At 41.0% G+C, this 25105-nt stretch overlaps 1 protein-coding gene across 2 annotated transcripts in view; it reads left to right on the top strand.

Moving 5' to 3' along the window:
* Positions 1-24793, top strand: part of COL9A1 (collagen type IX alpha 1 chain) — a 68194-nt gene extending 43401 nt beyond the window's left edge. The window contains exons 28-32 of one of the 2 annotated variants that reach the window (XM_028509551.2): positions 2381-2527; positions 2758-2812; positions 4494-4682; positions 13503-13580; positions 23742-24793. In XM_028509551.2, coding sequence (XP_028365352.1) covers positions 2381-2527; positions 2758-2812; positions 4494-4682; positions 13503-13580; positions 23742-23926 — 654 coding nt within the window. In that variant the 3' untranslated portion in view covers positions 23927-24793. The remainder of the gene's footprint in view (positions 1-2380; positions 2528-2757; positions 2813-4493; positions 4683-13502; positions 13581-23741) is intronic. The other variant, XM_036024316.1, reaches the window with a different exon arrangement.
* The last annotated feature ends 312 nt before the right edge of the window (positions 24794-25105 follow it).

Raw genomic sequence — 25105 nt, 5'->3', positions numbered from 1 at the left:
TTCCTGGAGCCTCCCGACTCCTGTCTGTGCCTGTCCAGCTCATTACCCTCCTGGCAGCCCTGGGAATCTAGATAGAGCGATCAGACACCATCTATCCTTTCTTTGCTTAAAATCTTTCAAAAATAGCATTTTATGGAGAAAAACTGGATTCTTAGCAGGGTATACACAGCCTTCAACAAAGTGTTCTCTGCCTTGCCAACCTCATCTCCCACAGGCCTGGAATTTCACTGTTTGCAGTTCTTTTTTACGTGGTGTGTTGTCTAGTGCCTTATGATGTTCACCTGGCCTTGGGTATTCTGTTTCTCTCTTTAAAACAGAGACTTCCTTCTTAAGCATTCCCCATCTTCAGCCCCACTTTCTCCAGGAGGACTCATGCAGACTTGGCCACACTGCCCAGCTCTGGGCGCTGCACACACCACCCAGGTGGAAATTATTACGTTGTATTTACTTCCTGTTTACATACTGCCTCTAAACACTGTGCGACAGTCTCAAGCTTCAAGTAACATCTTTATGCCTAAGAATCTTTGACACAAATGGTTTAGGATTGAGAAACATGTAGAGTAAACCTTGATAGAATTTGGTAGTAGAGATGCTGTTTCATGGTCTAGCAATAATTACTGTTGTTCAATGGCTAAGCATTGAAGCTATAAAGAAGAAAGCCAGTGAACAATGCAGTGGTCACTTCATTTAAATGTGGATATAATACTAGGAATTGGCTCTTGATCCATGACCTTTCTAGTCTTGTCTTCTCCGACATGACCCAGATAATACTGATGAAATCGAAGTGTATTGTCTCAGAATCAGGGGCAATAGTTACTAACAGGAGGCCTTTCGCTGTCCCCAGTGATGTCAGCAAAGACAAACTTGATAGCCGGTGAAGTCTGTTTCTGCTCTAGTGTACTTGTCCTCAACTGAGGAATTTTCCCCCAGAGGCCCAGGGCACTGACAATGTCCTGGCCATTTTGGCCTTAGATCTCTTCATCAAAAATTTCTTGTCCCTTGTTCTAGCAATAGTGCAGCATTGTGGCAAGATGACACACTCTGATTTGGTCTCCCCTATTTTCCGCCAGCTCCTGAGTGCATTTCTGCATTCCCTTTGGCTTCTTCTCTGGGTTGCTTAGAAGCTGTCACAGTCCTGCCCTCCAGGTGCCTGACAGTTCCCCAGACTTCCACTGCCTGTCCTTTGTGAGCTCTCCCTGCTGGCACTGTCTTGCAGGGAGTCTTTCAAGCCATAATTTCTTCATAGGAACAATTTTGACAGGTTGACTTAGATGAATATCATTTTTTTTGTATAAAGAGAGACTAAAAAAAGCACACTTGCTGAACTTTCTTTAGATGTGTCTAGTGAAAGCATTGCCTCATCAGCTTCTTCCCTTCAGTTTAAAACATTGGAATGTTTGACGGGAATGAGCTCTTTCTAGACACATGTTGCGCGTGGAAAGGAAGCAGGGTTAAATCGCTTTAGGAACATTCGTAACTGGAATGCTGGCGTCCCCTGGATGCCTCCTGCTCTTTGATCTTCTCATTCTCAGCCTTAAACAACGGTGCATTGTGACAACTGTGCCAGGAACTCCATCAGAGGTGGAGTCGACACAAAGTGAATTAGTTTACTCTCGTTTTCAAAGCAGTTACTGTACTTGAGGCCTCTTTGAAATGCTTTTAGTCTGCTTTCAGAAAAAAAAAAAACATCTAATGTGTATATGCTTTCGTGCTAAGGAAGCAGTTGGTTTATTCCTAAACTTCTTTAATATTTGGATTTTTAACCTTTTCAATACTTAGATAACTTATGGACTTATTGTTTTTGTTTCAGTATTTCAAATACATTGATTTTAAGTGCAACACTTTAGATGTGGTGGTGTTTTAAATATACTGATATAGTTCATGTTAGTATTTTATGATTCCTGGATAGATCTGGCATCTTCACATTCTCCAAAGAATGTGATAAGAGCTGAATGCCTTATGTTCTTGGAAATATCTTTATTTTATGCTTTCTGTTTCAGTGATATACAAAGGAACAGTCTTGTAAGAACTTTGTGGCTTTCTTGTGGCTATAAAAAGTTGACAAGCCTACTAAAAGCTAACTTGCTCTTAGGAAGTGGCTTAAAGTATGAAGGATGTGGTTTTAAAAATGTATTATTTCAGCTAACATTTTGAAATAATAACTATATAAAAAATAAACATTCTTTAAAAGTTTATTTGAACTGGAGTTCTAAGAGACTAATGAGATGTGGCATTTTCTGTCCTTACGTGGAGGATTTGTAACCTCTGAACAAATAGGATGTAGTAAACATTAAAGTTTGTGTGTTAATATTACATCGATATTAAGCAGCCACATTACTTGTGTTTAGCCCTGGTTTCATAGCGTGCCATTTTGTTGTAGGTGGGTAACCTCGGGGAGCCTGGCTTGAGGGGGCCTGAAGGAGGTCGGGGGCTCCCTGGAGTGGAAGGCCCGAAAGGACCGCCTGGACCCCGAGGCGTGCAGGGAGAACAGGGTGCCACTGGCCTGCCTGGTATCCAGGGCCCTCCGGTGAGTGGAGGGCAGGCCCTGTGGTTGCTCTGTGGGGACTCTGTCGCACAGCACAAGGGGTGGGGGCAGCCTCGCTAGACCAGACATCAGCTCCTGGGCAGTATGGGCAAGTGGTCCTGTTGTAAACCCAGCTACCCTGTTCCCTGCCAAGTCTGTTTGTCAGCTTACTGTTTAACTGTGTGCTGTTTATGGTTCCCTGTATAAACTTCTTTCTTTCTCTTCTGCCCCAGGGGAGAGCACCAACAGATCAGCACATTAAGCAGGTTTGCATGAGAGTCATGCAAGGTAAATAATGTAGTGACTTGATTTTTTTTTTCTGTATGCTTTAAAGGAGGGAGATTTTGAATAATGCTAATGTCAATTATGTCTTATGCAGCTTACCACCATCACAATAGTTTATAGCCTCAAAGAAAATGAAAGATATCACTTTTTGGATTAGCTTTATTTTTTTGCCAAGGGTGTTCATTGACAAGCAAGTATACACACACACACACACACACACACACACACACACACACACTTTATTTTCCTTTGAAACAATTCCCAAGTGTCTTTCCCTTCTTCAATGCCCTGCCACTCAGTGAGCACCCAGCACTGGCCGAGACCCTCTCCGTATCTCTGTAGACTATGTGGGAAGTAATCAACAGACTCATAAGAAGCGTAAGGACATTATGGCTACTCATGTACCAAACCACCTTCATCAAAAATCAATAGCTAGTATTTTACCAAAATGGCGATACATGTTCACATTTGTTAACCTTGATCTAAATTGATCTGTAGTTGCGGCGATCGCTGTTTGTCAAAGCTGTTTCCAAATCGGTCTAGTTCTGAAACCACACTGAAAATGGGGATGTGCAAATCCTCCTATGACTGAGGAGACCCTGTAACCCCTGGACCTTCTAACAAATACGTATTTTATTCTGGTTGGAACCACTTCTGGCAGAAATAAATACTCTCTTTGTATGCTCATGAGACAGTCTAATTTGTCTCGTAGACTTGTAGAGTTTTCCAGGATGAAACTGTCACCTCTGTATTTGAATACTACGTTTTTTCATTGCAGACATTTTATCTTGAAAGGATATTTCAGTTTTAAGCATCACATATCTAGAAAATTGTGATTTTATGCTAACTCTTACTTATGTAAGGCAAACTTAGAATAGTCACATTGGAACAATTTAAAAATGTTGTTTAGAAATGTGTTTTCAATTCAAATTCTCCATCACACCCTAAAGCTTTAAAATATTTTACATTAGAATATTTTCCTTAGAGGATTTTAATGGAAAAGTTGCCTTGTTCTACATAGTCTTAGTGGATGATTGTTAATCTATTTAATGATTCCTGAAAAAGCCCACACAGTTATTCATTTTTAAGACAGACTGTGACCATTCCCAAGGCTATTTTTAATGTTTATTGTCTATTCCAAGCATGAAAAGACTTCTGAAAAGGAGAATTCATGAGAAGTCACGAATTCTCGGAATATGTCAAGTTACTTAGTATCATCAAACTAAAAATGCGAGGCTAGGTCTCAAATGGTGTTTCAATAGTAATCCTGCACAATGTACTTGGCTTTTAACAAGCCTCTGGACATCCACTTCTACCTACATTAAGAAACTCATTTTCTTCCCATCCTGGGTTCTGAGAGAACAGGTCAGGATTCAGGTGACACGCTCCTTTCTGTAGCACACCCCTCACCCCACAGCCCTGTAGCTGAAGGTTTTTATCCACAGCCATCTGTCCTGGCCTCAAAACAGCAGCAGCACCAGATCTATCTAAGGAGACCCGAACCAAACAGCCCCAGTGAGGCTTTCTGGTCTGTGGAAAAATGATGGGACTTTATTCATTTCTCACCACAAGTTTGAAGTTCTGGTGACACATTTTTAAAAAGGCACTCATAATACCTCTGTTTTCGTTTGTATCATTTCCACGTTTCTGATGTTTCTGGGCTGTTTTGTTTATTATCTTTTAGAGCATCTCGCTGAGATGGCTGCCAGCCTCAAGCGTCCGGACTCAGGAGCTTCTGGCCTCCCTGGGAGGCCTGGTCCCCCTGGTGCCCCAGGGCCCCCTGGAGAGAATGGCTTCCCAGGCCAGATGGGACTTCGTGGCCTCCCAGGCATTAAAGGTCCCCCTGGTGCTCTCGGTTTGAGGGGGCCTAAAGGTAAGCCTTTTTGCCCAGGTGGAACCAAGGGACACACTGTCCTTTCTCAGATGTATTCACATGTCTGACCAAGCTCCAGATACTCTGTGAGATAAGATGTATTATTCTCCTTTGCACTGGACATGGTAAAGATTAGAGAATTTATGTGGGATTCTCTTGACCTTGCTATATGACGACAGTAGACTAAATGCTGGCATTAAGGTCCTCTGACTTTTGGCACTGATCTTTTTCAATTATACTGTGCCTCATTCATAGTTCAAAATCAACTTTATAAGACCCAATGAAGGTTTATTCCATGGGTAATTTTTTCCAGAACCTGAAATTATTGTAGAGGTCTTCTAAGTTGACAATCAGCCTTAGAATGTTTGCATCTGTTACTTAAACTAACAAGATTTGTTAGCAAGAGATAAGAAAAATTACATGATGAGTGGAAGCTGCCTTTTCCTCCTTCTAAAAAGTGATGTTGGACATTTGGTTTTGATGGATTTTGTTTTCAGCTCTGAAGTGCAACCTAACCTTATTCCTTTTTTAACACATGAGAGACTATAAGAGCGTTGGTTTCTTCCTCTTTCACTGCAAGCACATTAAGCCCTTATATCCAGCATTTTTCAGAAAACTAGGGCTGTGCGTTAGGTATTAAGTAGGCCTTGCAGAAGGACTGGTTGCCTCAGATGGCATTTGCTAGTTGAGTGAGGTAAGTACATCAGCCTGGGACGTGTGTGCCCTGAATAATATACAGAGATGACCGAATATAGTGAGGACTTTCTGTATGATGATGAGTGACTGACAGCTCTCTGGGGAACTTCAGAAAGGTGTGGCATCAAAAACAAGGGAAGGACTTTCATTTTTAACATGGTGCTGTTCCAATTAGGATTAATCATTCTGGTGAGAATGGTCAGAGGGCAAGCAAGCTGCCTTTTTGGATCTATAAATGCACTGCTGATGCATTTGGTTAACTATACCCTCCTCTGGAATAGTTTCTTTAATTACATTTTTTGGGCATGTACATGTTGATAAATGAGCCCTAATTGGGGCCTCTGTATACCTGGCACAATTTCAAAGCTTTCGTAGGCTGGACAAAATCAAATACAGAGAGAGAGCTCAGAGTTCATCTTAAAGAGAATTGGAGAAAAATTTCCTCTGAGAAAATCACATAGACAGCCACCTTTGTCCTGCTTCCAGCTGTTAATTTAGGTACTCATGCCGTAGGTGGTTTTTCTAAGGTTAGTTCCCATTCACTCTGTAAACCATCTCTAAGAAACCCCACTACCTTGGTGATTGTTGACTTGGCTGGCCCTGTTGCTCCAGAGCCCAGGATGTCTCCTTAGCCATCGGGAGTTCGCTTCAGAGCCATGCATCTGAACGAGTGGCCACTGGAGCACCAGCACCACCAGGGACCTTGTTAGGAAAGTAGACTCCCCAGCCCACCCCAGCCCCACCAATAGGAATCTTGGGCAGCGGTGGGGGTGGGGGGCAGCAGTCTGTGTTCTAACACACCGCCACCCGATTCCAATGCAGCTAAATACACGCGATCCATTTTCCTGTTGAAATGGGACACCTTGTAGGGACCATAGAAATCACAGCCCTATTGTCTTAGCTAAAAGGAAGTCTCCATATTTGGATAGAGCTTACCTCTGTTCATTAGTGACAGAACTCTCCTGAAGTCCTATCTTATTCCTTTAAGAAGTGAAGACGTCTGTTGACTTGGTAGGTTGGAGAGCCTGCCTGAAGCTGCGTCTCTCAGTCTGGGCTGCACATGGGAAACACCTGAGGAGCTTGAAGAACGACTCACGTCTGGGCCACATTCCCAGAGATTCTGATTTAATTGGTCTGGGCATCAGGATTTAAAAATACACCTCAGGTGATTTTAATGTGCAAGCAGGGTAGAGAAACCCTGGAAACAAAGATGAAATGTGGGCGAAAGTTCCTGGGAACTTCTGAATTGTGGCTGGGGTGGGCTGGCTTGGCCCTAGCAGATGAACCTAATTTTGAAGGGAAGAAAGGTGTATTTCTGTTTGGGACCTGGAAAATGTCTCCACTGCTGAGTCCATTCGTCAGCATGGCTCGATTATATAAGGGATTTCCCCCTAATTTTTCTTCGTTATTTACGGCATAGTCTATAATCCACAAGTGATATAGTCCTTTTCTTTTCTTTTTTTTTTTTAAACAGACGTTCTCTCCCCAGCTCCCTTTATCTGTTTCTTGTCATGGGATTCCTTTAAAGCAGCATTGTTTCTCATTTTATTTCTTAAAATTTGGGGTATGTGCAGAAAAGAAGCAAGCAGATTTTCTTTGTCAATCCATGCTATCACACATTTGGAGATGTTTGATTCCAGGTACCTGGACTTGACCTTTCTTGTCCCACTACATACATTAACAATAGTGTTTAATGGAAAACAGAAAGTCTTTTACTATCCAAAGGTTACAGATCAAATTTTCCCTGCGATAAGCACTCCACCATCTGAGACACGAATGTGCAGCCCACTGGAGAGGCGATGCATTTCAAAGTCCCCTGTTGCCTTTCCCCATGGCTACTGAAGAAGGGGTGGTTGGAGCACTATGAGATTCTTTTTCAAGAGAAATTGTCACATGAATAACAAAGGAATAAGTTTTACTAAAGCTTTCAACAGTTAGGCTGTGTTTTAATTAAATTCCTGTTCTCCTCCTTAAAAATTACTCTGGAAAACACAGTGGGACATTTTCAGTAGTAGCTAGTAGGAATAGGCCTCGAATCAGACTCAAAGGTTAAGTCATGTGTTTACATATGTTATGTTTTTGTTTTCCATCTACATGTTTTATACAATATTACACAAACATGTTAGGGCCATGGCCAATGCACTTTGCACATTTTATGTGTCTATTTGACAGCTGTAAGAGAGGCGTCTGTTTGGTCTATGTTCACTTTTCTTAATATTAAGTCAGTCTTTTGTGTTGTAAATACCATTTTTAAATGTTTACGGTATGGATTTACTTTAGGTCCTTATGAGTAAAGCTGTATAATTTTTCAGGTATTTCAGTGTGAGTCAGACAGACATGCCAATATGTAAGGGAAGGCTTGAGAAAGTATGGTTGTAACTGTGGCCAACACTTTTTAAAATATTAAGCTGCTCATAAGAAGAGGGACCATCAGTTATAACTTGCAAATAAATGAAATAAATAGCAACCATGGAGGGATGAGAATTTATTCAGTTTTGGCCCCTTTGTTTGTCATAAGAAAGCTCCCATGGCATCAGTTCCTGTAGCTGAAAGCAGGAGAAGGGTCTATGTGGTTTTCCCAGAGAAAATATTTCTCCAGTTCTCTTTTTAAAGTATATTTTATTGATTAAGCTATTACAGCTGTCCCATTCTTTTTTCTTCCTTTTACTCCCATCTATCCGGTACCCGCATTCCCTCCAGCATTCTGCTGCCCCCCCGCCTTTAGTTCATGTCCATAGCTCATACATGTAAGTTCTTTGGCTTCCTCACTTCCTATACTATTCTTAACCTCCCCTGTCTATTTTGTACCTACCGTTTATGCTTCTTATTCCCTCTACATTTTCACCCATTTTCCCCCCTCCTCCTCTCCACTGGTAACCCTCCATGCGATCTCTCCAATTCTGTGAGTCTGTTCCTGTTCTAGTTGTTTGCTTAGTTTGTGTTTTTTTGTTTAGGTTCAGTTGTTCATAGTTGTGAGTTTGTTGTCATTTTATTGTTCATAGTTTTTGATCTTCTTTTTCTTGGATAAGTCCTCTTAACATTTTATATAATAAGGGCTTGGTGATGATGAACTCCTTTAATTTGACCTTATCTGGGAAGCTCTTCATCTGCCTTTCCATTCTAAATGATAGCTTTGCTGGATAGAGTGATCTTGGATGTAGGTCCTTGCTTTTCATGACTTTGAATACTTCTTTCCAGCCCCTTCTAGCCTGCAAGATTTCTTTTGAGAAATGAGCTGGTAGCTTATGAGAACTCCTTTGCAGGTAACTCTCTTTTCTCTTGCTGCTTTTAAGATTCTCTCCTTATCTTTAATCTTTGGCAATTTAGTTATTATGTGTCTTGGTGTGTTCCTCTTTGGGTCCAACTTGTTTGGAATTCTTGGACTTGCATGTCTATTTCCTTTGCCAGATTGGTGAAGTTTTCTTTCATTATTTGTTCAAATAAGTTTTCAATTTCTTGGTGCTCCTCTTCTCCTTCTGGCACCCCTATGATTCACATGTTGGAACATTTAAAGTTGTCCCAGAGTTTCCTAATCCTCTCTTCATTTTCTGAATTCTTTTTTCTTCTTGCTATTGTGATTGAATGTTTATTTCTTCCTTTTGTTCCAAAACTTTGATTTGAGTCCTGGTTTCCATCCCTTCACTGTTGGTTCCCTGTATATTTTTCTTTATGCCACTTTGTATAGCCTTTACTTCTTCCTTTTTTTTTTTTTTTTTTTTGCTACCATAACCATTTCTGATTAAGCATGGTGAGCATCCTGATTACCAGTGTTTTGAACTCTACATCTGATAGGTTGGCTATCTCTCCATTGCTTAGTTCTTTTTCTGGAGTTTTGATCTGTTCTTTCATTTTGGCCATATTTCTTTGTACTTCAGCATACCTGTTACATTTTAGGGGGCAGAGCCTTAGGTATTGGCCAGGGCAGGGCAACCCACTTCACTGCATTGTGGTGCTGTATGTGGGGGAGGTGTCAGAAAGGGAACAATGCTATTTGCTCAGCTCTCACTCTGCTTTGGAGAGATTGGCAGTTTCTCCCCGCCAATGTGACTGGTAGGAGTCACAACTCCTACCAGTTTTTACATCCAGTGGTTCTGAGGCTTTATTTTGTTGGTGCTTGAACCCTGAGTTGCACAGTCTGTTTCACTCCTCAGTTGTTCTTCCCAGTTTATCTGCATGTGAATGTGGGACTGCCTGGTCCTCAAGCGGAGGCCTTACAGTGAGTCCTCTCCAGCCCTGCTGTCTGCCTCTGCCCCTCTGACCAGTCTGGATGAGTGTTTCTTCTTTACTTGGTTGTCAGACTTCCAAACAGTTCAGTATTCTTGCAGTTCTGTTTTTTTTTTTTTCTTTAATTGGTTGTTTCCGTATTTTGGTTGTGTGAGGAGGTGAAACGTATCTACCTACACCTCCATCTTGGCCAGAACTCCTATAGTTTGTCTTTCCAGTTCTCTTTAAGATGAACACTGAGCTCTCTCTCCATATTTGATTTTGTCCAGCCTCCAGAAGCTTTGAAATTGTGCCAGGCTTACAAGAGGCCCCAATTAGAGCTCATTTATTAAAAACTGCATACTTTCCTTCATACCCGATCTAAGCTGATTTTATAAGCTTTTTATATGTATTTTCTGACACAGCAGGCTAACAAAGGTGGCCCTTTAGTTCCTTGAGCCACTTTTCAAACATCTCAAAATAAGGCATTATCAGGGTTTGCAGAAGCAGAGTGGCCCTGGCGACAGACAGAGCCAGGCTGTGGAGCAGCAGTCTGCAGTGTGGCTGCCTTGGACTCAGCTAACATGTGTTTTCCTATGACTAATAACCAAAATACAGCGTCACAACTAGGATAGCAGTCTTCTCCCTAGCAAGCAACATTTTAAAGTTGTCATGGTTTCACACTGGAATGTGTTTAACTTTCACTATCTGTGTGAAAGTTGCATTTTAATTTATAATCTTCATCTCATATGTATAAAAAATGTGGCACATTTAAAAATTCTCTTCTCGTTGCCAGTCTCCAGAATTACAGTAATATGACATTTAAATTGCTAAGTTAACAAGAGCACTTCAGCTGTTAGTCTTAAAAATGCCAGTTGTCATATCTTCCTAATACAATATGGCTATATTGATGATGAGTGTGAAAAAAACTAGCTTATGTGAATGTGAGTTCATCCTGAGCTCTATAAATACCCTACCCGGTATTTATATAAATTTGATTTGTTTTGAAACATAATTGATTCACTGTAGAAATATTCACACAAGAACATTCACAGTTAAAATCAGAGTATGAGAACTATTTGACTACTGTATCAAAGATTGTACATATATCTTACCTATTTTTGCTGTGTACATGCCTTTGCTTCTTAAATTATAACAACAACTCAGTATTGAATGAGGTTGGGCTGATACAGATGTTTGGGAAAAATATTTATTGTATGGAATTCTTTACAAAATACCATTGCATTTTCTAAAAGTGTAGAAAAAACATAATACTATATTAATGAGATAGAATAATGTGTCGTACTGGGAACAGTAGAAGTCATTCAGGACCAGTTAACGAAGGTATTGGAGCACTTTGTTAATGAGGCCAGGTTTCTGGGTTTGGTCTCTGCAGGGGCAGGATAATTAGTGCAGCTCTGTTCAGTGACTGCTGATGCCCTAAATTTAATCAACTGTCCTGCAAATGCACATGGTTGGCTGCAACTGACAACATATTCCCTGTAAATAATGAGTCCATAGTGAAATGTAGACACTTCTAACAGCACACTTTACATTTGGGACATTCATTAATTTATTTTTGGTAATACTAAATTTACATTATTCAAGAATTTTAAACTGTATAAAAAGATATTCAGTAAAGAATTTCTCTGCCACCCATGTCTCCCATTTGCTAAGTTTCCTTTTTTCTTACTATTAGGTCATCATTATTGCTAATTTCTTACACATCCTTAAGAATGATGATATGCAAGGATCGATAAATATAGCATATTTTTCCTAGATTCTTTAAAAAACAAATCATATCATCCTGTAGTAAGTGATCTGGACCTTGTGTTTTTCACTGAACAATGTCTTGGAGATCATTTGAAAGAGCTCCCTGATTCTTCTTTACAGCGGCATTATATTCTGATCACAGTCAGCATCTGTAGAAGTACCGTGATGTATTTAACCCTTTGATAGACATTTCGATTGTTTTCAATCTTCTGCTCCTTCAGTAGGCTCCAGGGAACACCACTGCATGTGCTTCATTTTTGTACAAATATCAACACAAGCTCTATATCTCTAGAATGAATTTCTAGAAGTAGAATTACTGGGTAAAATGGTACTTCCATTTGTAATTTTGATAGATATTGCCAAATTACCCTCTAAGAGACTCCACTGATTTATACTCTTATCAGCAATGTGTAATAGTGTATTTTTCCACAGATTTGCTAACGTATGTTTAATTAAACTTTGGAATTTTTGCTGATCATATAGGCATATGGGTTAAAATAGCATCCTTGTTATTCTGAGTTTACATTAATTCTGTTATGAGAGTGAAGTCATGGAATTTTTTTATAGAGTTAAGATCCATTTTTTATTTTCTTTTACTGACTTCCTTGCTCATGTATTCTGCTTATTTTTTATTGTGTGGTTGGCCTTTTTGTATTGATTTCAGGAACTCTTCATGTTAAGAGTTACAACTTCATGTCATAATGGAAAGGCCAACTTAAATCTGAGGTTTTGAAACAATTCTCCCTTGTTTTCTTCTGCTTCTTAAATTACACTTAAAATATTTGATACATTTGCAATTTATCCTAGATTGTGATGTGAGGAATAGATCCAACATTTTTTGTTTCAAGTAGGCTACCCATTTTTACAATACTATCTATTGAATTATTCAACTTTTTTTCCACTTTAAGATGCCATCTTTGTTACAAACCAAATTCCTGTATGTATTTGGAATAGGTATTTAGACTTTCTATTCTCTTTTATTGGTCTGTCTATTCATGTACCAGTCCCACAATGTTTTGGTGGTTTAATATTTGGTAGGTTTAATTCCCTTCGAGTTGCTTTTCTTTTTGGAGTTCTTATGGCTATTCTGGTTTATGTCTTTTTCCTTTTTTTATGTATCAATTTTAGAGAGAGGGGAAGGGAGACAGAGAGAGAAAGAAACATCAATTTGTTGTTCTACTTATTATGCATTCATTGGTTACATAACATGTGGTCCCCTGTGAGGGAGAGAACCTACATCTTGGCGTATCTGGGCAACGCTCCACCCAACTGAACTGCCAGCCAGGACTTTGTGTTTCTGCACAAGCTTCAGAATCACCTCTGGTTAAAACAGAATCTATATTTTTACTGGGATCATGATGAAAAGTAAGCTAAGGAAGAACTCACACCTTTTTATGATGATGTCATTCTGTATGACAACATTTTCCCAGTCTTTTTGTAACTTTCAGAAATGTTTAGTTTTTTCATTTTGGATTTGCACATTTCTGATTAAACTTATTCCTGGGATTTACTATTTTAATTGCTATTATAAGTGGTATTGTTTTTTACTACTCATTACTGGTTGTTGTTTGTATATATGAATATGTTTGTACATATTGTTTTGTATATGTATTGATTTCCATATATTAATTTTGTATCTTGCTACTTTACTGACTTATCTATTTTATTTTTTATAGTATATTTTGAATTGATTTTTAGGGTTTAAGACAAATACTCCTATCACTTGAAAATGGATGGTTTTAATTCCCCAAACCAAATGATAAATAATAACGATAACGTGGACATCTTTATAGTGACTGTAGTGAAACTGCTTATTGTGTTTCCCATCAAGCATCATGCTAGCTTTTGGGTTGAGAGGGTACTTTTTCCATGCAAAGGAGGTAGCCATTGACCTTATCTTACTGCCTATTGCATCAGGAATGTGTTCATTCTTTCAAATGTCTTTTCAGCATCTATGAATATGGTTATTTGATTTTCTCCCTTAGATCTGTTATTATAATTAACCTGATTTTTGCCTTGCCACAATCTAGTTTGTAGCAATTTTATGACCCTTTGCTTTCAGAATTTGGGCTTTGCTTAAAGTTCAGAAGTACAGAACTTTATTTTTATAGATGTGTAGAAAAATAACCTTTCTCTAATCAAATGCAGGTGACTTGGGAGAAAAGGGGGAGCGTGGCCCTCCAGGAAGAGGTCCCAAGGGCTTGCCCGGAACTACAGGTCTCCCAGGTAAGACTGCTGTGTTGCAGGATGAGGCTGAGCCATTAGCAGCAAACAGGCAGCTGAGGTGGACCATATTTAAAACACTTGCTCTTTAATCACTTAAGCGTATCATGTGATACTCAAGAATGCTTTGTATCAACTTTCCAGACCAACTTTAATGAAGAGTTAAATGTTTTCTAAATCATATCTGTATTCTTTATGAAAAAACATGTCAGGGCTTGAAATGCTAATTATTTAAATAGATGCTTTAAAAAATTGTTGGTCTAGCCACACACGCTCATTATGAAATTCTGAATGAATGGGGTCCTCTCCACTTCAAGGCCAGTTGATAGTTTCCTGTGTGTTAAAACATTTTAACTAAAAAGTCAGAGCCATAGAAAAAATCATCCATGTTTGCTAACTATTCATTTTGCACAGAGAGTAACTGAAATTTTATTTTATAAGCTCCTGTTTCAAGCATCCTGACCCTCCAAAAACCCATATCCAGAAAAAGAAATAAATAAACCCGAACTTTTCTAGTCATGGCCACAAAAAGCCACATACAAACCACACGTCACTGCTGTGTGAACTGAGGCAACACAGTAGCCTGTGTGTGACAGCCTAGGTTCTCTCACAGGGCATCTGCTCTCTCTTTACACACTGGTTACTCTGTCCCCCGGAGACCAGGCTGCAACACATTCACCCCTTGGGAAAATGACCTACAAGTCCAGCCAGAGAAAGAGCACAGCAGGATCTAAAGCCAGGTGGTTTAAGAGCACGAATAACGTGCTGTCTTACTGCAAACTTCTCTTATCGCTGCTCAGGAAGGCTCCCAAACCTCTGGGACTGAGGAGAGTCCTGGCAAACGGAGCTGTGCAGGAAAAGGGTGGCACATGCTTCCACAATGGATTTGAAAAACTTGTTTTAGGGAAATTTAGAAAAAGTAATGATGGCTTTTTAATTCTGCCACAGGCTTACATAGTCAATCATGGCTATAATTACAGCCCCAAACATCATTGCTTTCTAATTATACATTTCATTGCTCCTGGGGATTGCTTTCTCATTAAAATACATTTAAAAAATATGAACACATTTGGAGATAGCTCCAACACTGCCTTTCTAAGACGGTGGGTCTGTTAAGAGGTTTTCCCAAATTGATACATTTTTTTGTGATTGGAAAAGGAAAGAATCTGGTTGACACTAAATGGGCCAGGAGAAGAATCACTGATAGATGTTTACAGAAAGATAAAGGAAATAGAACTTACTGAGTGCTTTTTTCCTTTATCAATGGTAGCAACAGGAGGTTTTAAAGCTGATAAAATGCCATCATTACAATTTACTTAATTATCTATATATTGAATATACAGGATAACCTTACAGTTTCACCTCCCATTTTGTTGACAAATCACTTAGTCCTTGTCAAGATTTTCCTTTAACAAAAATATGTTATTGTTTCTGGGGACTCTTTCAAAAATTCTCTTGATAAACAACATTTTACAAATGGGAAGTTTGAGGAAAGCTAGTTCTGTATGTGCAGTGTCTCAGGCTACCACCAGGGGGCGCATGATTCCCCACCTGTAGTTGCCCACTAGGAGTCCCTGAGCCTGGTTTTCAAGTGTTCTGGGGCCATTGCTCTGCCAAAATTGGCAGATTTGCATTTTGATAAATGAAACATCCATGCATGGGCAAAATGGTAAGGCAGTACAAGCTTATCGGTGGCAGCTCTACCTGGTTGTCATCATGCCTCCTTTATGAAAAACAATAAATTTGTTACAACTGGTCTTGGATTTAATACTTAAATTTGATTTGTTAAAAACAATGTTATGGGCTCCCCTTTTCAGGGCTCCCAAGACCCATCCTCTTCCTTTCTGCCTTTGCCAGTCCTTGCCCCTCCCTTCCAGGTACCACTCTGAAATCTGGTCCTTTTTTTTTCCTCCTGTGCTTCTGTTACATTTTCATGGAAAGGATATTTGACATTTTTTTAAAAATTAAAGCTAACTTTCAAAAGCACACAGGCACAAAGGGGCTATATTTATCATGTCGCTGAGGTGCAGGCCTGGGGCTTGGGATTTTAGGTCAGCTGACATTCAGCTGTCAGCTCTTGTCTGTGGGTAAATATGCACAGCTATGGATTTTCCAAATCCAGCAAGGTCCTGAACAAGGGTGTTCTGTGTCATTCCTCCTCTAGAGCTAGAATGCTGAGTGTGGGCTCCACACGTCAGACACCCTGGATTCAAATCTTGACTCTGTCACTCACTAATTGCATGACACTGGGCAAGTTACATAATTGCTCTGTGGCCCATTTTCTCCATTTATAAGCTAGTGTATTTGTGGTAGCATAATTCTGATGAATGCATCCATGTAAAGTGATTAGGATAGTTTCTGGCCATGATAAGTGTGCAAGAAATGTTGGTTATTGTTACCATTAATATAAATAACAAGTCCATGTTTGCTTTTGAGGTAGATGAAGGAGAGCAGGGCCACAGCTGGACCCTAGTTAAGCCCCTGTAGCCTCTTGCTCCCGCTCTGGATCGGCAGCAATCAGCTACTCTTCTCTCAGCCAGCTCCACCCCTAACAGCTCAGACCTGCCCTCCCAGAAAATCTTCTTTAACTCCAAATCACAAATGCGAAGTGCTGACTGGCGGTAAATCATCTCACTGATTAACTGACCAAAAGGCTGGGCCATTTTAAGTTTTCCTGGTGGAGTTTGGAATGTGATTAGGAATGTGACTTCTGCTCTGTCACAAACATAATTGTAATAGGACTTTAGGACCCAGGGAACCTTCAGTATTTATGTAGGAGCTCTCTGGAAACTTCTAGGTAAAAATGTATCTTACCTTAAAGAAAGAGCCTGCAGAACAAGGTATACTACAACCCCCTCTGTTGTCTCATCTGTTGGATTTGGTACACAAATCCTCCTGAACTGAATAAAGATCATCTGGTTATTCTTCTTTGTGCTAACATATGTGGTATATTTGAAAAAAATGTAACCAAGACCTTCACTATCTATTAATTATTTGATGCGTGGTTCACCGGCCAGCAGTGATCACGGAACACTGCGGATGGCTCGATGAGAAAAAACATGCACAGAGACGGACTACTTTCTGTGGAGAAGTAGGGATGGAATGGCCACCCCCTCTAGTGGGGAGCACCGATTTACCGTCCAAACCTGCTTTTATTGGGCTCATTTTGCATAATAATTCAAGTAAAGTACAGTACTCATTATGATGAAGTGAGGAACAATAGATAACAAGGAACTCTTCCGGTCTATTTTGAGTCGGGGTCAAAGAGCTGTAAGACTTTGAGGAACAAACTAACTTCCTCCTTGGACTCCTCTCATTCAACTGAGAGAATTCTAAACAAAGCAGGTTTCACAGTAATTTCCATGTTCTTTCTTAGGCCTGATCACCCAGGGAACCCGCCCTTTTCAGCACAGAGCTGCAGCACCCTGTCATTGTTTCAGGCTTAGGTGGAGCACGGGAACTAAGGCAACCAAGAGCTAAGGAGATTTTCTCCCAGACGTTGAGAATTCAGGCTACGTCAAAGCCGAGGAGTGAGGGTCCATCATCCCCTTTTGCTGCAGCCCCCAAAGTCCTTCTTTTGGGGAGCCTCCCATGTGATCGTGCCTGTCTTAGATCGTTCCCCCCTTGGGGAATCTTACCCGTCTTTGGCTAACCGACCAAGCTTTTTGGGGTTCAGTTATGAATAGAGCAGCAGAAGCAGCATTCCTGCCAGGGAGATAAGCTTTTGTCTCCTTGCTGGCTTACGGTTCCAAGGCCATTCCCTTAGCCTTAGCCTAGGTGGGGGTTTCAGCTTCTGATACCAGTTAGGGTGGTTCCCAACAGTTATTAGAATTCCTTTATTCTTTCTGGACAGTTTTGGTTCTCTTCTCCCCTTTATATCTGTGACCTTGTTCAGGCTTAAGTGTTACAAGGGCCTTTGGGGCTGTAATGCTACATTGCCTAACATGGACCCTAGGTCATTATTACACTGGCACTCATTTTGGCTGTAGTGCTGTGGTTAAAAGTACAGATACACCATCTAGTTTGTTTCTTTTCACAGTCAGTAGTAGTTGGGGCAGAGATGTAAATAGTCCTGGCTCTGGAGCAAGTCTGGGCTCTGGAACTAGCCTGCCGGGGCATATGCATTGCTCCCTATGTTATTTTTAGCTACTCTTTCTCTTAGTGCTTCAGTTTCTCGTCTGCAGAATGGGAATCATAACTGCATATACCCTAGAGAGTTATTTAGGAGGATCTATGTATATGTTAATACATATAAAGCACTTACAACAGTGCCTGGCATATGGCAAGCATTCTGCAAATTTAGCTGTTATTATTACTGTTGTTTCTCTTTTTGTATTTGAGGAAATAGATAGAGTCTTACAAAGGTCACCTATCCTGACAAAATTCTCTCAGGTAATAACTGAGAGAGGCAAATATTTATGCTTTCTGCATCCAGGTGCACTGAGTAGACAAAATGACCGTCTGGCTGTCCCCTAACCACTTAGAGTCTTGATTCCCTTTGTGCGTCTTTCACAGAGCGGTGTGCATCACATTAGAAACCCTGGGACCTTAGAGCCTTCCTAACCCCTAGGCCCCCTTCAGTTTCTTACCAGAGGCATTTAGTGGTACTATCTGACTGGGTCATCTCATGAAGAGTAACTCTCTATGCCTGATGCCGCTGAACTTTGTGATGAGTTCCCTGGTCCTCTGAGGATTTCAAAGAGAAGTATTTAATAATGGGTCTTGACCTCCTTTGTGGACATTCAGACTCATGAGGGAAAGGAGTTAAATGAGGGACCATGTACATATGTGGCCACCAGGGCTGTGACTTGGGAGCTGAGACGCTTTTCCGTTCTTGGACGTGGAAGTGGAGCTGGCTTTGTGCTGGCCGACCAGAAGAATGGGCTGTTCAGGGTGCTCGTGCACAGTCTGCGTGCAGGTGAGCTTGATTGTGACTACTGAGTTGGGAGAAAACAAAGAGCACACTCGGTTTAGCTGTAAGTTTGGCAGTATTTATCCTATTTTCATTGCCGCAGCTATTTTATTTAGTTGTGGGGATCTTATGTAAACAAACCACTTTACACCATTTTCTTAAACATATGTGCTTTGTCCAACACCACAAAACTAAGGGTAGCATAAGGTGAAAAATATAGGAAAGTTCCTGGCATGTACAAAAATGTTACATTACCAGTGGGTTAATATCGAATACCTTACTTAATACTTAAAATTATATTCAGGTTTTTTTTTCCCAATCTTCTAACAGTCCCTTTCATTCTGTATTAGATCCTTCAGAATGTTCCGGTGGTTTGGCCTCCACTGATGTAACATGACTGCCCTCTGGTGTTTGCACAGATAATGACATAGACATTCAGTTAAAAATCGTGAAATGTTTTGCCCATTTTTATACAAGGTCTGGCAGAAGTAACGTCTGCTTGAGTGTGGTTGGAAGGGTAATAATATGGTTGTAATAATTTACAGTTTTAATTCAAACATTTCACCTAAAATATCATATGGTGTGCTTGAGTGTGATGTTGTTATGTTACAGAATTACATGCTTATGATTGTGCAATAAATAGGGGGCGTTATTTGTGCCAGACCCTGTAGGTCCTTGAAATTTCAGAACATTGTGTAGTCATCACTCAACTGCTGTAGATAACACACACATCAGGCAGGCAAAGCAGAACGAGGACAGATTTGCACTTTCTCCTTCAGATTTGAAAAGTAATTTATAGATAGTTGTCTTGCAGCTGCTGGATTTCTTGAATGACTTGGACTGCGACATTGTTTTACTCCCAAGATAGATTCTCACACAATGACTTTAGAGCATCTTTTTGAGTAAATGCCCAGTGTCAGGGCTCACCAGAAACTGACAATCTGTTATGTGAAGGCTGTTTCTCCGCTCCGCAACCTCAGTCATTTCTCCAGGGCAAAAATCTCGGAAAAATGCCCTTAGTTATGATAAGTAGAGGTCTAGAAGAATTAATACCAACTCTGGGCTGTTGTGCCTCTTTCCACGTTCAGGCTCAGTGAATTAAACAAAAAACACCACATACACAGACACAACACACACACCTCAGCAGAGTTAGCAATTAAGAGTCATGAAAACACAGGTTAGGTGAGTGGCTAAGGGCCCTTGTTGCTAACCCCAACACTTTCTAGCTGTAGGAGAGTATGAGCGATGGTTTAACCCTCCTCACTCTCAGGTTGCAGAGGAGGAAATGGGTCAATAATGAGCACAGTGCATGGTGAAGGGTTCAGGGAGAGTGTTTTATGTGCAGGTGATGATGATGATGATAATGATGATGGTGATGGTGGTGATGGTGAGACATCACCCAAAGTTCTAAGGGGTAAGTTGCTGTCTTTGCCAGAGGGAGAATTGGGCTAGATGAACCTTTTAGAAGATAAAGCAAGGCTAAACAGGATGATTTTGTCACCTCCTTCTTCAAAAGTTGAACAGGAATCTGAAATGTGAAAAACAAAAACAAAATCCTCCCAGAATGTGTTGAACTGGGGAGCTAAACATGAAAGCTTTCCTCCTGCTTTTTAATAGTTTATGTATTAGAGAGTTAATTTCCTTACATTGAAGGTTTTAGGCAGGAGGCTGGCTCTGCAAATGTTAAATAAAACTTTGAGTTAGTTGCTTACATTATAAATTGAGAGATATTTTTTTAAAAACTCAGTTTCCCGGCTTCTTTTGAACGTTATCAGAGGTTCTGGCGTACCTGCCCATGCTCCCTCCTGGCAGCTGTTAGCTGGAGCAGAGCCTCGCCGGCATCTGCACCCCCGTCCCCCATGGTCCTTGGTCCTGCCGCTGCCTCCCAAAACTGACGTGGAATCTCATCATCCATTCCAACTGTCATTATACTTTTACTGTTGGCTTTCTTCCAGTAAAGACAGTGGTGAGTTTCTTAACACAGGGCCATTTCTTTATGACACTTGGAGTCAGCAAACTTTTTTGTAAAGGATCACTCTTTTTGGCTTTAAGGCCATGTGCTTTTTGTTGTACCTACTCCTCTCTGCCCTTGTCGTGTAAAAGCAGCGATAAGCAGTGTGCAAACTAGCGGCCTTGGCCATGTTCCATTTAGACTATTTACAGATACAGGAGTTGGCTCACAGGCTGCCTCTGGCCCCTCCCAACCTACATACTAGCCTTACCCCTGTGATCATTTTGTTTGCAACCTTTCCTTGGGGCATTTTCTCCTCCTAATCATGATTGATATTAAGGTAGACCTGGTATTGCTACCGATAAGGTGTATGAAGACCACCTTTATATGCATTTATGTCTGGCCTATATCTTAAACCTTAAAAAATCACCTCTAGGTGCGCCCAGCACGAGATCTGAACAAGCTCTGTCAAAGAAACAGTTCTGCTAGGGCTTTGCTTACAGGTGCTCTGGATGAGAGAGGAACTTTCTCAGGGGCCTGGTCTTTAGCAGAAAACATATAATCACTGATTTCATCACAACCTAATGTAGTCAAATGAAAGCTTATGAAATAAATGAGGGGGAATTATTTACATCTCTGCTTACTTACCACCTTGAGATGGACATTGTCAAAGATAATTATTTTCATAAAACTTATTAACATTTTGTCCTATAACATTGCTTTATATGGATCTACTTTGTAAGCCTCCAGGGAAAAGGGGTGTCATAGGTAAGTCAGGCTCTCTAACCTACCTTCCTTCTAAAAGTATGTGAGGTATGTGTAATAAGATCACATAATAAGACCAGACCACTATAATAAGACCAACAAGAGATGTATGTAATATGATCACTAAAATAGAAAAGGAAAATTCAACACCCTTGAGAAAGAAGGAAAGTCAACTTAAGAGAATGAGTCATTGACATGTACATTTGACTTTAGCCTTTTTGGCTGAGTGGCCAAATTCTACGGCTGAGGTGGGAGGAGGGTCTCTGTCAAACTATATGATCATCATGGATACAGGTGGTTTTACACTGGTTTCTTATTGCCACCTTTGCAATGATGGCATGAAAGCACTGCTGGGGAGATGGGGTGAATGTTCAGAGAAATCCCTCCTTGTTATGAGTGCCTCACTGGGGGAACCAAACACCTGTGAACTTGAGAAAAAGGGGAAGCACCCTGGAGGAACTGAGACACCCAGGAGCAGCAGTTCCTGTTGGTGTAGGCCCCTGATAAGAATGTCATGGATCTTTGTAGGGTGTATTGTGCAGTTTTCTAAAGATATTAATCAATAATATCCTCATAAAGTCCCCATTTATCAGATGCTTTCAGGCATAGATTTAATTATAAGGAAGGCATTATCCCATTACAAAGTGAGGAATTAGTGACCTGTTAACATCACCCTATCCATAATTGGCAGAGCTAGACTTAGAACCCTCGAAAGGGCTCTGTCTCCAAAGTCTCTCCTAACCACTGAGCATTCTTCTCGTTTGGATATCGATCACCTGTTGGGAACCAGGGACACTGCTATGGGAGTGCTGCTGGAAAGACATGTAATGGGAGCCATAAATGCCAGTTGCATGTGTGTGTTGTTTTTAACATTTGTAGTAAGTCAGATGGAAAAATTATGTGGGATATAAAGCTGGAAGGAACAAATAAGACAAGCAAACAAATAAAGACTCACAGACACAGACAGGAGTATGGAGGTTACCAGAGGGAAGGGGGTGGGGGATTGTGAAGAGTGACGTGGAACAAGCGTATGGTGATGGAAGGAGACTTGACTTTGGGTGGTCAACAGCACAGTATACAGATCATGTATTGTTGGGAACCACCCTGCCTGGTATCAGAAGCTGTAACCCCCGCCAAGGCTAAGGCTGAGGGAATGACCTTGGACCGTAAGCCAGCAAGGAGACAAAAGCTTATCTTCCTGGCAGGAGCGCTGCTTCTGCTCCTTTTACTTCATCCATAACTGGCCCCCAATGCTTGGTTGGTTAGCCAATGATGCGTAAGATTCCCCAAGGGGGGAACTACCTAAGACAGGCATGATCACATGGGAGGCCCCTAAGGAAGGACTTTGGGGGCTACAGCAAAAGCGGGTGATGGAACCCCACCCCTCGGCTTTGACAAAGCCTGAGTCCTCATTGTCAGTGAGAAAATCTCCTAATCTCTTGGCTGCCTTACTGCCCTTGCTCCACCTAAGCCTGACACAATGACAGAGGGTGGTGCAACCCTGTGCTGGAAAGGGCGGGTTCCCTGGGCAATCAGGCCTAAGAAAGAATATGTAAAATCCTGTGAAACTTGCTTTGTTTAGAATGCTCTCAAGTAAATGATAAGGGTCCAAGCAAGAAGTAAGTTTGTTCCTCAAAGTTTTATAGCTCTTTAGCTATCTGACCCTGACTCATAATAGGCCCTCAGAGTTCTTTGTTATCTATTTTTTGATCCCTACTTCGTGGCAATGAGTAATTAGCTTTACCTGAATTCCTGTGTAAACGAACCCAATGAAAGTCTGCTTGCGCAGGAGAACGGGGTGCTCTCCACTAAAGAGAGTGCCTGTTTTGTACCTATTTCCCCACAGGACTCGGTTGTCTCTGTGTATGTTTTTCTCATGTTTCGATGAGCATCTGCAGCAGAGATGGATACTGCTGGCTTGGTATCTGTCACAATGTATTACAGAATTATACACTTGAAATCCATATAATTTTATTAACCAATGTCACCCCAATAAATTCAATAAAATTAAAGAAAACAGTGTTGGGGTTATGAAAAAATAAATCTTCAAGCAGCCACTTTAAGAAAGTCAAAAAAATCAGGTGGAATTAATTTTAATAGTATAGTTTATCTAACCCATGGTGTTCAAAATACATCATTATATAATAAGTGCAAAAATTATTAATGAAATATTTTACATTTTTTCACACTAAGTCTTCATAGTCTAGGCAAGTTGTACGCCTCGCCTGTACTTTATCCATTTTGACTTAGCCACACTTCAGTGCTCAGCAGACCTAGGTGGCTAGAGGCTACCATGTCAGACAGCATGCCTCTCCAGGTGGAGATGTGGATTAGAGACGGAAGTCTTCGACTTATGATTTCTAAGAAAACCAAGTTCAATGAAGGAATGTTATCATCTTTTTTATCGTCATCATCATCATCACCCATCATTTCCCAAAGCTCCTGCGCACACACTGCAGGGCTGTAGGGTCTGGTGTCTTCTGCCATTTGCAGCCTGGAGTGTTCCCTTCACACTGTGATTTTGTGTGTGTTTCAGGCGATCCGGGCCCTGCCAGCTACGGGAGGAACGGCAGGGATGGCGAGCGAGGCCCTCCTGGGGTGGCAGGAATTCCTGGTGTGCCTGGCCCCCCGGGCCCTCCTGGTCTCCCTGGTTTCTGCGAGCCAGCCTCCTGCACCGTGCAGGCTGGGCAGCGGGCCTTCAGCAAAGGGCCAGTTCAGTGAAAGGTGTAGTGCTGCGTGGCTGTCAGCAAACACTGCCCCTGGCAAAGGAGCTGGGAGGAGAAACACCACCGAAGCTGGGGCAAGTGATGGCAGTGTGTTACCTTCAACATTATTACAGGAGTCCTGCTTGATGATCTGATAGAACAATGGTGCTATTCCATAAACCCTCTCTCCTTTCCCTCAGAGAGAAGACAGCAGAGTTATCAGTACAAACAAACAAAACCTCCCTTTAAATAAATTTATAATCCTGTTCCCAGGATCTTGAACTTTAGTGTGCTATACATATGTGATATATGGTGGGCCACTGTGCCAATAAACAAAACAACTGTTTGGTTTACCTCAGTTGCAGTAGTTATTTTATTTAGATGTCCTCAGATTACCATTAGGCTATGCAGAGGATCACAGACTAGTTATGAAGAAACCCCACTGCAGTCCGTAGAATTGGTGCTTCAAGTCCCCAGCAATGTGCTCCCTCCAGAGCGGCAAGAGAGTGCCGGGCCACGTGGGATGATTTCACAGCGCATGCTGGTTTTCACGGTCGGCCTGAATCTTTGTTGAATTGTACTGTATCCCAAACCTATTAACAGTTTGAGCTCTTTTATATGAAAGTAAAGGGGGGATTTTACTTTCTGCTTTTTTAAAAAGATATTTTACTTTTTTCATTTCATCCTGCCATGCATAAGATTTATTGATGAGATTATTTATTTTAAAGGTTGAGGTAACATCTCTGGTTGTGCCCAAGAAAAAATAAATATGGTTTCTTAATCTCTTGCATGTTTTCTTGTAAATAATCATGTTCAATAAAAAGAAGTCACTGAACTTATTTAGATACATTACAAATTGTAACTTATGGTATTTCTCTAGGTATATGTTTGTATTAGTGCCTTTTTTCCTACAGAGAAATTAAAAAGCCTTTACTGTCCCCCTGAAGGTACAACCCAGTGACAGAAATTTTCTGTGTGTGTGTGTGTATGGGGGATGGGGGCAGGGACCTTCACAGGCCTTTTAAAAATTCTGATGAAAGCTCTGGGCCCAAACCCTGGAGAGACGCACAAAGGCACATGCACAGGCATGTTTGCACACTACTTCAGAGTCTTGATGGACCCCCTAAATCCAGCCTTGCTCAGCATCCAGGGTAGAAACCGCTGCTTTCATTTCAGTGTTTTGTCAGCTCCCTCA

Source organism: Phyllostomus discolor, chromosome 4, assembly GCF_004126475.2.
Source record: "Phyllostomus discolor isolate MPI-MPIP mPhyDis1 chromosome 4, mPhyDis1.pri.v3, whole genome shotgun sequence".
NCBI classification, from domain to species: Eukaryota; Metazoa; Chordata; class Mammalia; order Chiroptera; family Phyllostomidae; genus Phyllostomus; species Phyllostomus discolor.
This window is presented reverse-complemented; position numbering and strand designations above follow the sequence as displayed.